At 28.7% G+C, this 15,471-nt stretch overlaps 1 protein-coding gene across 2 annotated transcripts in view; it reads left to right on the top strand.

Moving 5' to 3' along the window:
- Positions 1 to 4,453: 4,453 nt before the first annotated feature.
- The window catches only part of LOC105847522 (uncharacterized), a 32,376-nt gene continuing 21,358 nt past the window's right edge, over positions 4,454 to 15,471 (top strand). The window contains exons 1-3 of one of the 2 annotated variants that reach the window (XM_065809919.1): positions 4,454 to 5,150; positions 6,188 to 6,425; positions 11,666 to 11,745. In XM_065809919.1, the coding sequence (XP_065665991.1) occupies positions 4,532 to 5,150; positions 6,188 to 6,425; positions 11,666 to 11,745 (937 nt within the window). In that variant the 5' untranslated portion in view covers positions 4,454 to 4,531. Of the gene's footprint in view, positions 5,151 to 6,112; positions 6,426 to 11,665; positions 11,746 to 15,471 lie in introns of both variants that reach the window. The other variant, XM_065809918.1, reaches the window with a different exon arrangement.

Raw genomic sequence — 15,471 nt, 5'->3', positions numbered from 1 at the left:
AAGGTGTACAGGGTGGATGCTCGAAATCCGGACTTTTTTGACACAAAATAAAAATTACAATAAAAGTATTAGTTTCAAAGCTATATTTCTGAAATTTTAAACTGTAATGTACACATATAAGAGCTTTCATTTCACTCAATCCAGCTGCCTTTAGCTTCAATGACTTGCTCGATACGCTTCCTGAACCTGGAGCAGGCGTGCTCCACCTCATCGGCCAACATGTTGGCAGCTGCAGAAGTAATTGCTCGCTTTAGAGATTCAACAGTGTTGTGACTTGATTTATTGGTCTCACGTTCCAAAGTGCCCCAGACATAATAGTCCAATGGATTGAGATCTGGTGAGTTTGGAGGCCAAAAGTGCTTCAACCAAAACATAGGGAGATTCTCTTCAAGCCAACCCTGTACCAAATTGGAGGTATGAGCAGGAGCTGAGTCTTACTGAAACACATATGGCCTACCATTGGAACACTTGTTCATCCAAGGTTTCACCACCTTAATCAGAAGGTCCAAGTAGACTTCTTTGTTGACATTTTGGCCCTTCAGGAAGAAGTGTGGTGGCATGACATGGCCTTTGCTGGAAACAGACATAAAGACATGGACAGAGGCTGGAAATTTTGTCTGACCAATCACTGGGACATCTTCTGGGTCTTGAGCCAACCATCTGTCATTTCTTCTGTTCACTTTGGCATCCACAGTAAAAATTTTCTGATAGCTGAAAAAACGAAGTTTACCGGCAGCTTTATGTTTTATTGATGCTAAAACACTTAGCCACTCTCTTCTCCTTCATTGAAGCAGACAACATCTGCCTGACTTTCGGGACATAAGACTTGTACCTAAGGTCATCACAGATCACTCTTCTCATGGTGTAATGAGACACATTCATTTCTTTGCTCAGTTTCCTGATGGAGGTGCTGGGGTTTTTGTTGATCAACTTCTGTACTTCTGTACTCTGCTGATGAAGGCCTTATTCCTGATTGGTTTGTGAGCAGTCTTTTCTTTTCGTTCTACAGACTCTGCACCATCATTAAACCTCTTTGCAGTATCATAAACTGTGCTTTTTGGGAAGCCAAACCATTTTATAATCTCTGGGACAGAGTGCCCGGCGCGGAGGGACTCAACCACTGCAATTCTACGGTCATATTCCTTTGACATGATGTGCTAAATTTGCAATTTTTATTTTTTTTCCCGAGTACAATGTTGGTTTTGATTAATGTTTGAATTTCGCAACATAGAATTTAAAAACAAAAAAATGCCGGCAAATTTAAAATTGTCCGGATTTCGAGCATCCACCCTGTATAATGTGTCAGTTTTGTGTTTAGTTTTAAAGAGAATTTAGATAAAGTTTTTAATTTTAGATATGAATTTGTAATTTTTTTAAAGGACTCCTTTACCCTTGTGTAAATCATGTGAACGAAATTAAACTTAATGCTCAAAATTTTTTTTTATATAAAAAAATAAAAAAAAGCTTTCTTATCTTTTTTTTGTTTTTTAAACTAAAGGGTACAAAAAGCTTTAATGCTGAATCAGTAAATAATAAAACTTTATTTACTGATTTTTGTGACTGAAACTTATGATTTTTCGTGTAAACTTGAGATTGTAACTGATGTTAATATTTTGAGAAAACAAAGAAAAAAGTTGAGAATTGTACTTTCAGAGGCATCAGATGAATTTGAATTCCAAACTACTTAATTTTGAGTCAGGCGTTCTGCTACTAGTTCTTCGACTAGTTCTACTACATAACTAATTTACTACTGTATATTTACTGTATCTGCTGTATAAATATTTACTTTAATCTTATTAATACCATTTTTGGAAAAGAAATTGCATGTTAGTTCATCATTAAGCGTATGACATGAAAAACATGCAACAATTTGGTTCAGCAGGGTCGACCGAATGCTTAGATTATCCTAGTTTGTTTTTTTTCTTTTCTGTTTTTTTTTTTTTTTTTGACATTGATTAGGTTGTTACTTAATAAAATAATAACAGAATTGCGTAATTTAATTTTTTCATTTCCAAATCGAAGACCGTTTTTCAAAAGTAGCTAAGTCATATTTTTATTGTTCAAATAAAAAAATAATTATTCTGCGATGTATTTTTTGAATATCAATAATTTGGTAACAATAAACAAAAATGAAAAATAATTTTTTTCTATTAATAGATTAGATTAATAGTTAGATTTGTACCTTTTTCAATAAAGAATCCGAATGGACTAAGCTCGCTTATAGAAAAAAGTTCTTCAGTCTGCAAAGAATAAAAAAATGCACCATCCTTTTACGCAATAAACATTGTTACTCACACGTTCTGAGATATTTGGTTAAATTAGTTAATAGCTTTGGTTAGATATCTAACCACATCAGAGAATCTTTTGATTTTGGGTCGAAATCTAAAGATTCTCTGACGGTCAATAATGAACTGAAAGAAGGCAAAATATCACAATATATTGGAAGCTATAAAGCAATTCAAAACTTACTATTTAGTCGGGGATTTTTTTGGTCGAATAACAAAGCTCGTCCGTTTGTTGATGGGCACAAAAGAGAAGACATTGTAGTTTATAGAAAAACATTCGTCAATTATTTTGCCGACAACTTGAAAAACAATTGGATGTTTTTGAAAACAGCAACTTCTGAATACATTTGGAACATTCCTGAATTCAAACTGCGCGAATAGTTATGGCTCATGATGAAAGTAGAGTGCGCACGGGTGGTGCTCAATCATTTGAACGGCTTCATTCTTTCTTCGGTCCAATGTTTAATAATGGAAGAGGAATCAGTAGAATGTTAATTGATTTTATAGTGTGTCATCCAAAATTAACAAACTTTTTTTTAAATGAATGTGAGTGGAAAAAAGCTGCAAGAGAGGATTTTTTTTCCTCGAAAAGCAACGAACATCATCACGCTCGGAAAAGATTGCTTTTTCGACAATGAAGCAATTCTTTCTCAATTCACTCGACTTCTAACTCTACTGAGAGATAGGGTAATAATAAGGTCAGTAAATTTTCGGATTGATATTCTCATCGACAATGCAACCACACAGACAAAAACGTTATTAGATGAGTATTTTTGAGTAAATCAGCTGGTACAACTTGTCCAATAAAGCAACTTATAAGGCTCGATGAAGGTTTTGAAAAGAAAATTAACAGAAAATTTTTGAAGAAGATCTTGAAAAGACAATTAACATGCTCGATGAAGGTTTTGAAAAGACAATGATCAAAGTAATAATGGAATACTAATTGGAATAAAGACTGGTTGAGTCTAAAGAAAATTACAAAAAAAGTGATGTCAACGATAAACTTTAGAGTCGTTATTTTAGAATCATAATTGACTATAAAGCAGAAATGAGTTATAAATATATCATAAAAAATATTTTAAATGTGGAGATGAAATAAAATCTTATATTTCGCAGTGGAAGTAGAAGTGAAATTTTGCTATTGTTTCGCTATTAAAGTTCCAGCACTTATATGGAACCATCAGGCCGTAATAGTCTTAAGAGAAGGAAGAAATATTTTATATAAGTCCACTGAACATCTGTCCTTTTGTACTTTTATCTCAATCTGCTACACCCTTTTAACTTGTTATTTTTCTCTAAGGCGTTCACTGCTCAGTGCAGTTCGACGTGAATGCAATGCATTTAACACAAAAAGTATTTAAAAACACACAGATTTATACAAATAAAGACATTAAATGACATATAAAACTTTAACATTTCGAAGACTACAAACACAAAACACATTTACGAACACAACTTAAAGAACACTGAAACAACACTTACTTAAATTTATACATAAACTTATGTTAATATTTAAAAAACGTATTTAAATGTAACGTAAATAAATGTAATAACGTAATGTTTATTACGTAATTTAATAACGTAAATATGTAAAAACGAGCTTTTTAGAGGCATTAATGTTTTACTTCAACGGAAAAAATTTAGTTAAAAATATATGCGTAACGATTATACTAATAAATTTATTTAGCAATATTCAAATTTTAAAGTTAATAATTTTGGTCTTCTAAAATCAAATTATTAGGCAATAGTCCCAAAATCTCCCTCTCAAATTCGCGAGACAAGCGCGACTTTATACTCTCGTAATATAATAAACAAAACGCTATAAACTTCGCGCCCGGAAGTCTAAAATATTTGTTTCACGTGCGCGGATAGATCGCTTTCCGCTTCTTAATAAGGCCTGAAAATCCAAATGTAGTTGTTAAGTTTAAAATGTAATGGTTAAGTATTGGAATTTCAAATTTAATTCTCTAGGCCTCAAGAGCAAACTTTTTTCCAAATACCTGACTTTTTGTGTGCACTCCCCATGTGGGAAACCAAGAGAATACTATCATTTTTTACATTTATTTTTTAAAACATTCGTTTTTCCAGACCCAGATGTTATATTTGTTGCGTTGTGTTGAAGTCAAAAGTTTCTAATTCTGTATAATAATAAATTTATTTAAGAGTATTATTAATTCTTTTTATCTAGAATATTTGAGCAATATTTTATAAATTATAGAATTCATCATCATTTGTTGGAACCTATCATGAGTTTTAAAACTAATGCTTTAGAGCCTTTGTCTTTATCTTATCAAGAATATATGGACAATAAATGTTTAGGAAATTTTTATTCTACAAAAAATATTTCTAAAAATGAAAACAAACATACACTTGAAATTACAAACTTTAAAAATATTTTAAAAGACAATAATAATGAATTGGAATTGTCTCTTTTATTACACAATAATCATAACAATACTGGAGAATTTATTGACAATTCAATTTCTGAAACCTACAACATTAATTTAGATGACAATGAACCAGGTAGCACTGACATTTTATCAGTAAAAAAAATAAATGATGATATATGTAAATCTGCTGCTGTTGATGAAAGTTTTATTCGCAGTCTTATTGAAGCTGCATATAAAGAAGATGAAAATGAAATTTCTAAAAAAAACTTGAAACCAAGGGCTATGTCATCTCCAAATCGAGAAAAGATATATATTCGGGAGTTATCTTATGATGAAATAAAGGATATAGATGATTTTGACTTGATGGCTCCTGTTTATCTTGCTGTGACAGATGAAGGGGCTGATAATCTCCAAGATTTAAAGAGAGCATCTAAGTCTATTGAAAATCTTTGCAGCTCAACCTTAGAAAATGAAAGTAAAATTTTGTTTCTATTTTTTTAAATGTGTTCAAGTCTTTTAATTTTGTTTGTGAACTAATTTTATGTGAATATAATGGTACTTTGCAGTATCTTTATTTTTATCAAAATCATCAATATGTAAAATATATATATATATATATATATATATATATATATATATATAATATATATATATATATATATATATATATATATATATATATATATATATATATGTAAATTATGTTAGTGTATTTTACAAATAGAGAGCTCAATGTTCTTAAAGAATAGAGCAATAATTAATTAGTAAAAAACATATAACTTGTTGAGTTTTAACTTCCTAAAGTTTTTTACTCTAATGTAAGCTGTATTTTTCTTATAAGTAAGTTAATATCATTTTCATTTTTTTAAAATTAGTATCCTCGTTAAATTTTGTTGTTGTTAGGATGTGTGCACAAATGGGCGTTTTTCATAATGCTGATTTTTAAATAGACAAAGTTTTAATCTTCTTTCCTTAATTTCAAGCTAATGTCATCTGTAACACACTCTTACCTTTTTTCTCCTATAACTGCTATTTCTCCTTACCTTTTTCTCCTAGAACTACTGATGCCTAATTATCTGCATCTTTATGCTTTACAAATCACTTCATTCTTTCATCATAAGTATAAACAAGAAAAGTAAAGAAAAAAAGTAGCAAAAGAAGGGAAATAAAGAAAAATTTTATGACTTTGATTTTAAACAAAAGTTTTTTTAATGAGAACTTTTACTTTTTGTACCGTTTGTTAAAGAGTATAATAAAATTAATATTCTATTGACAATTCAGTTTCTAAAACCCTTAACATTGGTTTAGATGTCAAGGAACCTGGCCCCCTGGCTGGTTATTTTTAAGCTTATTGTTTTTATTTTAATTTTTTTTTTAAATTAAAGTTATGACTGTTACATGTTTTTAAATTTTGATGCTATAAATGGTTTTTTAAAGACAGGTTTTTCAAAAAGAGATCATTACAAAAAAATTTTGACAATCTTTCTGAACCTTCAAAATGTTTGCCAATAGGATCATGGGAAGATGAACTTAAATCCAGAAAATCCTCAAATGAATCTGTTATAGATAACTTATCTAGTAACAAGAATTGCTGTGAATCTGTTTTAAGTGATGCATATAATGAATCAATCGATGACTCCTTAGAAGATCAGGCTTTTATTGAGGTGCTTAAAAATCATACATCGTTTGATGAAGATAGTTGTGTCACGTACCATTCAGCAAGCTCTTTAGATGAACCCAAAGATATTAAGTAAGTATTTATTAAGTAGACTTAAATAGTACTATTTATTAATGATTGACAAATATATTTGCACAAAAATAAAAACATCACTTAATGATTATTATATCAATTATTTAGTTTATTTTATAATAACTGGTTTTTCATTATATCTTTGAGAATAAATGTTCCATTTGTCTGGGAAAATAGTTTTATTGACAAAAAATTAAAAAAATTAAAATTAAAGTTGTCTAATTTGAATATAAAAAAAAGTAAATCTGCTGTCTAAAAGTTAGAAATTTTGTTTTCAACATTTTACTAAAATTTAAGTAAGTTTTAGTAAAATTGTTGTATTACTAAACCCATTTAGCTTTCTGTTTTGTAAATGGGTTTAGCAATACAAAATTTATCAAAATAATATCATACACCATGTCTAGTATCTAACCCATTTTATAATAGTTTGTTTGTATAGTGTCATAATAGTCATTGCTTAGCAATGTAATTAACTTTCTCTTTTTAGTAACATGCAATTCTAAGTTCTATTGTTTTTTGCAACCAAACTCTAAGAAGATTTTTTGAGTTAGAGCTCAAAAAAATTCAAGTGAAAGTTGTTGTGCAAGTGTTATTGATGTCAAAAAGTTATCCATTGTATTGATTCTTCCCATTCCTTATCTGTAACTTCAACTTCAGATTGGTGAGCACTTGATTATAATATGTTTCTTGGACTATAAAAAGTCCAAGAAATATATCAAGTTCATTCTCAAATATCTCTGTCTAATGTTCTTTGAAAACATTTTCATTTTCTTTTTTGGATTTAATTAAAACTATTTCAAAGATTTTTGCTGTAAAAATGTCTGTCATTTACAACCCTCAGAATTAGGGTCGGCATTCGGCAATGCCGACCTTACTGCCGACCTGAAAGTGTTTGAGGTCGGCAAAAAATTGCCGACCTCGTTTTTATGTTTTATGGTAAGACCTTTGTATCAAATGATTTTTGCCGACCTGATGCCAACCTCTAAAAGATTCATGTCGGCAAATTATTGCCGACCTCATTTTTCCTAATTCCGAGGGTTGCATTTATGGTGTCTGTCATACGCATTTATGATGTCTGTTATAGGTATAAACTGGTAATCCTGGCTTTATTTTTATGACATTTTTTAAGGGTAACTTTGTTTAATATTTGTTTTTAGTCATATTTTGTTAATTTTTGGTAATCTTTACCACTTCATTAATTTTACTGGGACTTATTCTCTCAGCTTTATCACAATGTGTATATATATATATATATATATATATATATATATATATATATATATATATATATATATATATATATATATATATATATATATATATATATATACATATATATTGCAACACCTGATTTGTTTAACTTATTCTGCTTCTTCAACTGTTTACACCATTTACAACAGTGCTCTTCTAAATCCTTCTAAAGGATATAAAAGAGGTCTTCTAAAGCTACATACTCTACCTTCTAAAACTTTTAAATTTTTTTATATTTATATTTCGAAGCATAAACTATAAGATAGAAAAAAAGTAAAGAGCCAAAAAGTTTACAAATGAAATTATGTTAAGATTTGGACCCCAATATCATTTTTATATTTTTTGAAAATGATAAATGTCATAGATAAGTTTCTTGAAATTTTATGTAAAACTCCTCTTGACAGTATTTTCATATATAGTGAAAATATTTTTGTTAATTTGAAGATTTTGAATTTGACTTTATTTTTTTTTAGTCATATACTCAGTAGGGATGTTCATAAAAAAAATAATCAAAATGCAAATACTCCATAAGCCAAATTTGAGGCAAATTTAAAAAATTATGATTACAAAAAAAAATCCAAAAATATTGACCTTGTGCTCAAGCGGCAAAATACTCCAAAAAATGCCCTAAATAGTTCCCAAGCGATTTGGCTGTGAATGCAAGGTAAATCTCATTATTTTGTAAACTTTATTTTTCTAATGTGCTCATAATGGTCCAAATTTTTTTTTTAGATCGTTGTTTATCCTGGTTTTTTAATAATTGTTGTTTAAAATGAAAAAAGGTTTCGCAAAATTTATGCAAAAAAAAAACAACAACATTTTTTTTGTGTATTAGCGCAAAATTGTTTTTTTGCGCATTTGTGCAAATTATTTCTTTGCAAAATATTTTTTTAATTTAAACAGCAATTATAAAAAAACAGGATACACAACAGTCTAAAAAAAATATTTGTGGCCATATGATCACATTAGAAAAAAAAATTATAAAATGTTGAGATTTACCTTGCGCTCAAAGCCAAATAATTTGGGGCATTTAAAAAACGTAATTTAGTAAACGTCAATATTTTTGGGGGTTTTTTTTGTTTTTTTTTGTTGTAATCATATTTTTTTATATTTGCCCTAAATTTGGCTTCTTGTATATTCTTGTGATTCGCGTTTTGAAAATTTTTTTTGAACACCCCTAATACTCAGCAATAATGAATAACAAATTTCTTTGAACTTTCGCAGAAATTGTATTTTTCTATTTCATTTTGTAATAAAAGTAAAGCTGTTTCTAGTTTTTTTGCATCCTTATTTATTGGAACTTCATTATCAAACCATTTATTCAAAGTTAGATTTTTTTTTATTAGAGATTATGCTGTGTTTTTTTTTATCCAGAACTTTGAACGTCTTGCAAAACCTAAGTTTTCCCTAAATGTGTTTCAAGAGAATCAGTTTAAAATCTGCTGGTAAAAATAAATTATATGGGTCATTCATAAATCACAAAATTTTTGATCATTTTTGTCCCCCTCATCCCTCATCACAACATAACTTTTTTGTGGTCACATCGAGGATTAGTGATTTTGTTAGTCATCAAAAAAACTACTAACTCTCTCTCCCTCCTAGTACATCTGTATCTATTTTGCTATTATTATATCTTGTATGATATTTATATTCACAATAGGGTAAACATATTCCATAAACACGTTTAGAGCATTTTTAGGCCTAACTCTATACTGCAATAGTCTAATGACTGTTTCATAGACTTTATCCAAGACCACATATAATTACAACCTTAACTCTATACGGCTATTATATCTGGTTATTTTATTAGGATCAGAGTTCTATAAATAGCTGTTGAACTATACATTTCCCGGAAGCATGTTTGTAGCCAATAGAAATGCAAGAATTTTTTACTTGTTTTACATTGTGAAGTCACTTTGTTATTGTTAGCACTACTATGTCTTCAATTAAAATACAAACTTCTTTCTGTTATTTGCTTTTAAAATAAATGTAGCAACTTTTTTAATTTTGTAATTAAAATTATGTTAGTCATTTAGTTATTTAGTTATTGTTTATTTTTTATTATATTTTTTAATAAAAAACAATTTTTTTTTCATATAACCAGTTATACCACCTTTACAGATTATGCTTAGGTTTTTTTAAATTTTGTAATGACTTTTAAGTAATTCGACTGTGGACTAAATCGACTAATATTATTTTGAAATTGACTAAGTTGACTAAATTTCAATTCACTTGAAACATTAGAATAATTTATTTTTTTGAAATAAATTGTAATAAAATGATAAATAGATTTATATTCACTTTCTATTTTTTAACATAAAAATATTTTAAGTAAAAAAAGAAGCAAAGCAATACAAGAAAAGGGCCATGCCGACAACAGGATAATTTATTTCCAGACCCCAATGATTTATGAACTGACTTAAATACTTGCTATATATCAAAATCATCTTTGCAATGTGAATGTATAGATGGTATTTAGATTTTGGAGCTTCACAAATTAATTTTGTGCCAGGGCCCTAAGCCATTTCAAACAACCCTATATGAAAGTATTTATGAAAATCAAAAGAATTAAGTAAACAACAGGAGGAAAAATTAATGAAATACATAACCTAAAGTTTAATTAGGTTTGAATAATGCTAACATGCTATGAATTAGATAAATTACATGCTATTGTTATCAAATGAACAAACAAAAATTAAATATTAAAAAGTATGAAAAGATATAAGGATTTTATGATTTTTACATAGTCAGATAAATTAACTATTTGATTTTTCAAATTTGTTTCAATTTATTTCAATAATAACACTATTTTTTTTTACTGTATTTAGTTTTGGAGACTTATGTGTTTCATTTTCTAATTTATATATTTTTTTAAATTGATATTACAATCCTTGTGTTTCAAAGTTTAAAGGATGACCCTTTTTTTTACTTTTTTACCCTTTAATGGAGTTAATGGATGTTTTTCAATTTTGTTTTCTGTTTCGCAATAACATCTACAATGAGTTCAACATAATATATTTTTATTATTGTGATATACTATATATGTGAAGATTGTAATAGTTGTATACGGTGTAACATGTGGTGTAAACACTTAAATCTAAATTTGGGAAGTAGCTTTTAAAACAGCATTAACAAAGCTTATTAAACAAAACAAGTAACTGTTACTTTTGCTAACTCAGATACTACTTTAGGCAAAATTTATGAAATAAATGTTGTCCTTGAGGAACTTATTTTGTACACCAACGATGCTTTTTATTACTCAAATTTGTTTCTCTAATTTCAGATCATCTTAATGACAATATTGATTAATGAAGTTTATTATTGATGTTTATACTAATATTTCACATCAAAACTCATTTATTATTTATTTTTTAATTTCTTTATTTAAAATATCTTAATGAGTGGTAATTGTTTTTAATAATTACTTAATAAGTTATTCTATTAAATAAAATTGTTCAAATTTTTTCTTTCTTTTATAGACAAAACCAGAGTTGTTAGTCCTTGGCCTTGGACTTGCCTTAAGGCCTGAAATTGAGGCCTTAACCTTAATCTTGGTCTTGAAACTGTTGGCCTTGGCCTTGAAAATTTTGGCCTTGGCCTTGATTGTTTTGACCTTGGCCTTAAAAAAAATACATCTTTTCTTATTGACTTCTTTGAATTCTGCGCATAACCTTGGTCTATTTTTACAAAATGTGGTTTTATTGTCGCAGCACTTATTACTTACAGTTTTGTTAATAACTGGCCTTAAATTAAGGCAAAAATTGAAGTCTTTGGTCTCGAAAATGTTTCCGTAGGCCTTGGCCTTGAAACTCCTAATCTTGGCCTTGACCTTAAAACTCTTGGCCTTGTAACTTGTGACCTTGGTTTTGGCCTTGGCCTTGGCCTTGTTAGCAACTCTGGACAAGACATGTTAATCTTTTGTGTAAATAATTTTTTGGTTTGTTTTCCATTTTTTACTTGTTTTCTGATGAAAGAAAATTCTATTTTAGTGTTCCAAGCTGCGTTGAGGAGGAACTTGGAATGGGTTTACGAAATGGTTTTGCATTTCAAAAGTTGTGTAGTGATAATGGTATTTATAATTTTTTTTCAGGAAAAATGTATATTTATATTAAAATTTTTCTTTTCATTTTTTTTTTATTTTTGATGTGCAATATTTGTCTTTTTTTTACAAATTTTTTAGAATCTATGTAAAATAGTTTTTTTAATGATATGCTTTTACAAATAATTTTTTTAGACCTTAATTCATAATTAAGGTGATAACACAATCATGTCCAGTAAAATAAGTACTGATCTAGGTTTTTTCCCATTTTTTTCTCTTTTAAGTAGTTTTTTTATGCTCAAAAACTTATATTTCTAGTTTTTTTCTTTAAACATTTGAAATTCTGTATTCCTGTTTTTCTGATTTTATATATAAATGTCATTTGCACGTGACACCATTTTTGTTATGCCATAACTGTTGTTGCCTGGAATATTTAAATTGTCTTTAAATATTTTTGAATACAATTGTCGAACAATAAATGCATAAGCTTCCTTTTACAATATTTTTGCACAAGGAAGCTTATGCATTATTTTTTGATTGAATTTGTGTTAAGTATTGATCATCATTGTTAACAGATTAAAATGAGTAAATAAAAAGAAAAAAAAAGAAATTAGAAAAAAAGTTTTTTCAATTTTTTTTATAAAAAATCCATTACACATCAATCAATATTAAAGACATTATCAACACTACTTCAAAATTTATTGGTAAAAAATGTCTGTAAGGTCAGGTTATCCTGCTACTTGCAACACAGTATAATCTGCTTCATATTCTGCTGCCTTGTAGGTATTTTTAGGCAAAGGCTAGAAGAAGCCAACTCCGACTTAAAACGCCCCCTGCCTTGGGGCTCTTGGTTGAGTAAAGGCTAGAAATAGTCTCTCAATAAAAAATATTCATCTTGGGCAGATGTTAAAAGCATCCGGCTACTGTCTTGTAGAAGGCCTCCTAGGCAAAGACTCAAGGGGTAAACAGATACTATTTGTTGACCAGCCCTGCACCCCTTCCTTATCTATTAGTCTGGGGCAGATGTATTTTTAATACATTGTTTCGAGTTTAAGATGTTCAATGCTGGATCTTCTTGAATCAATGCATGGGTTTTGCTTGTGTCTCTGTTTTTATGACTAGGCAACTCCTTCTATTATCTCCTAATGAGGGTACAGCTCTAAAACTCAGTTTTATGGTTCTGAGGCCGGCTGATAGTCAGGTTTCCGGAACTCTGTGGTAGCTCTCAAAGAGACTAAATTCATCAAAAGCTGAAAAATATCAAAGTATTAACAGTGCCAGGTTGCGCATGGATGGTGTCCCTATTCTTACTTTTGGTGTGCATTGTCGAGCTACATTTGGAGCCTTTTGTTACAGCATAGGGTTTACTAATAGTAATGAGGCAATTGCTTGAGCTATTAAATAGTGTACTGAATTCTATCTATGCTTTAAGTGAAGTTCTTTAACAAATTTAAAAATGACTTAAGTAGCAAAAACTATAAAACACAAACAACCATCGTCATCGCCAAGTTCTCTAAACCTATCATTCACTAATATCTGTGGTCTTCGAAGTAACTTTTCTTCTGTTGAGTCATATCTCTTGCAAAGTTCAGCAGACCTACCTGCTCTTTGTGAGACTAATTTGAGTTCAGCTGTCTTATCTTGTGATCTTAGTGTTGATGGTTATCTTCCTTTAATTCGTAAAGACTCCAATAGTCACATGCTTGGCCTGGGAATTTATATTCGTAACAATTCACTCATTTGTCGGTAAACTAGGTTTGAATCCACAGACTATTCTTTTATGTGCTTTTGTTTAGCACCACTTCACTCGATTGCCTTTCTCTTTGTTCTATATTGTTCTCCTTCATCTCAAGACTTTACTCTTTTTAATGTTATTTCTAATTAAATTGACCAAGCCGTCTTTCTTTATCCATTAGCCAATATTGTAGTTGTTGGAGACTTTAATGCTCATCACACTGAGCGGCTTGGCTCTAGTGTTAGTGACTCTGCAGGCGTTAATGCCCACAACTTTTGCCTTTCTCAATCCCTAAATCAAATAGTCAACTTTCCAACTCGCTTTCCAGACTTTCCAACCCAAATTATTTACCTTTTCTACTTCACTTATGTCTTGTTTCTGATCCTAGTCAGTGCTCAGTTTCTCCACATTCTCCCTGAGGTGCTTCTGATCACAGTCTGATTTCTCTAAAACTATTATCTCATTCTTCCTCATCATCTGAATCCCCCTATCATTATACCTCTTACAACTACCTTAAAGCTGACTGGGACATTAACAAACACTTAATCTCTTATCTTGAATCTAATAACTTACTTTCTGATCATCAATATTGATTTCGATCTTCTTGTTCTACAGCTGATTTGCTAACGCTTTTGATAAAGTTTGGCATGCTGGTCTTATTAAATCCTTTCTTTCCAATCGTAGTATAAAATAGTCTTCAATGGACAGCACTCTTCTTCATATCCTGTAACTTTAGGGATTCAACAAGGTTCAATCTTTGGCCCTATACTCTTTTTAATATACATTAACAATCTTCCTGATATTCTCACATATAAAGTGACATTGTTCGCTGATGATACTACCATTTTTAAAGAAGACAATGATTTTTTGAAGAAGACAATGATCTTTTGAAGAAAACAATGAATTTTTTAAGAAAACAATGATTTTCTTTTGAAGAAAACAATGATTTTTATTTGAAGAAGACAGTGATTTTTTAAGAAGACAATGACTTTTTGAAGAAGAAAATGATTTTTTGAAGAAGACAATGACTTTTTGAAGAAGATAATGATTTTTTGAAGAAGACAATGACTTTTTGAAGAAGATAATGATTTTTTGAAGAAAGCAATGATTTTTTGAAGACAATCCTTTTTTGAAGAAAATGATTTTTTGAAGAAAATTATTTTTTTGAAGAAGACAATGATTTTTTGGCAAAAAAAATTACAGTAGAAAAAAATTCTGCAAATTTGGACTATATATGTACTTAAAAAAGGCAAATACAGCTTATTTCAGTTTGTTACATTAATTTTTTTTAATACTTTAATGTATTTTCGAAATTAGGATTAACTTTTTTTATACGTTAGTCAAACAAACCTGATTAATTTACCTTTATCCTTAGTTGTCTTATATATATATATATATATATATATATATATATATATATATATATATATATATATATATATATATATATATATATATATATATATATATATATATATATATATATATATATATATATATATATATATATATATATATATATATATGTATACATATATATATATATGTATACATACATACATATATATATATATATATATATATATATATATATATATATATATATATATATATATATATATATATATATATATATAAATTACTTCATTTATCTATATAAAAATTACTTTATCTATATAAATATTAATCCATTTATCTATATGAAAATTACTCCATTTATCTATATAAAACTTATTTCATTTATCTATATAAAAATTATTCTATTTAAGGACAGAATACAATTAAGGACAAAAATTTCTAAAAACTCCAATAATTATATGAATATACATTTAATATAAATTAAAAAATTATTACATGCATGACCTAGACACGTACTTATGTATCAATTCACCTTTTTATCATGAAGTCAGGTTTAAATCCTTTGGCCATTCTTTTATGTGCTTTTGTTCAGTACCTCTTCACTCTATTACCTTTTATTTGGTTATTTATTGTTCTCCTTTCTCTCAAGGCTGCACTCTTTT

The sequence above is a fragment of the Hydra vulgaris genome, chromosome 11, assembly GCF_038396675.1.
Source record: "Hydra vulgaris chromosome 11, alternate assembly HydraT2T_AEP".
NCBI classification, from domain to species: Eukaryota; Metazoa; Cnidaria; class Hydrozoa; order Anthoathecata; family Hydridae; genus Hydra; species Hydra vulgaris.
This window is presented reverse-complemented; position numbering and strand designations above follow the sequence as displayed.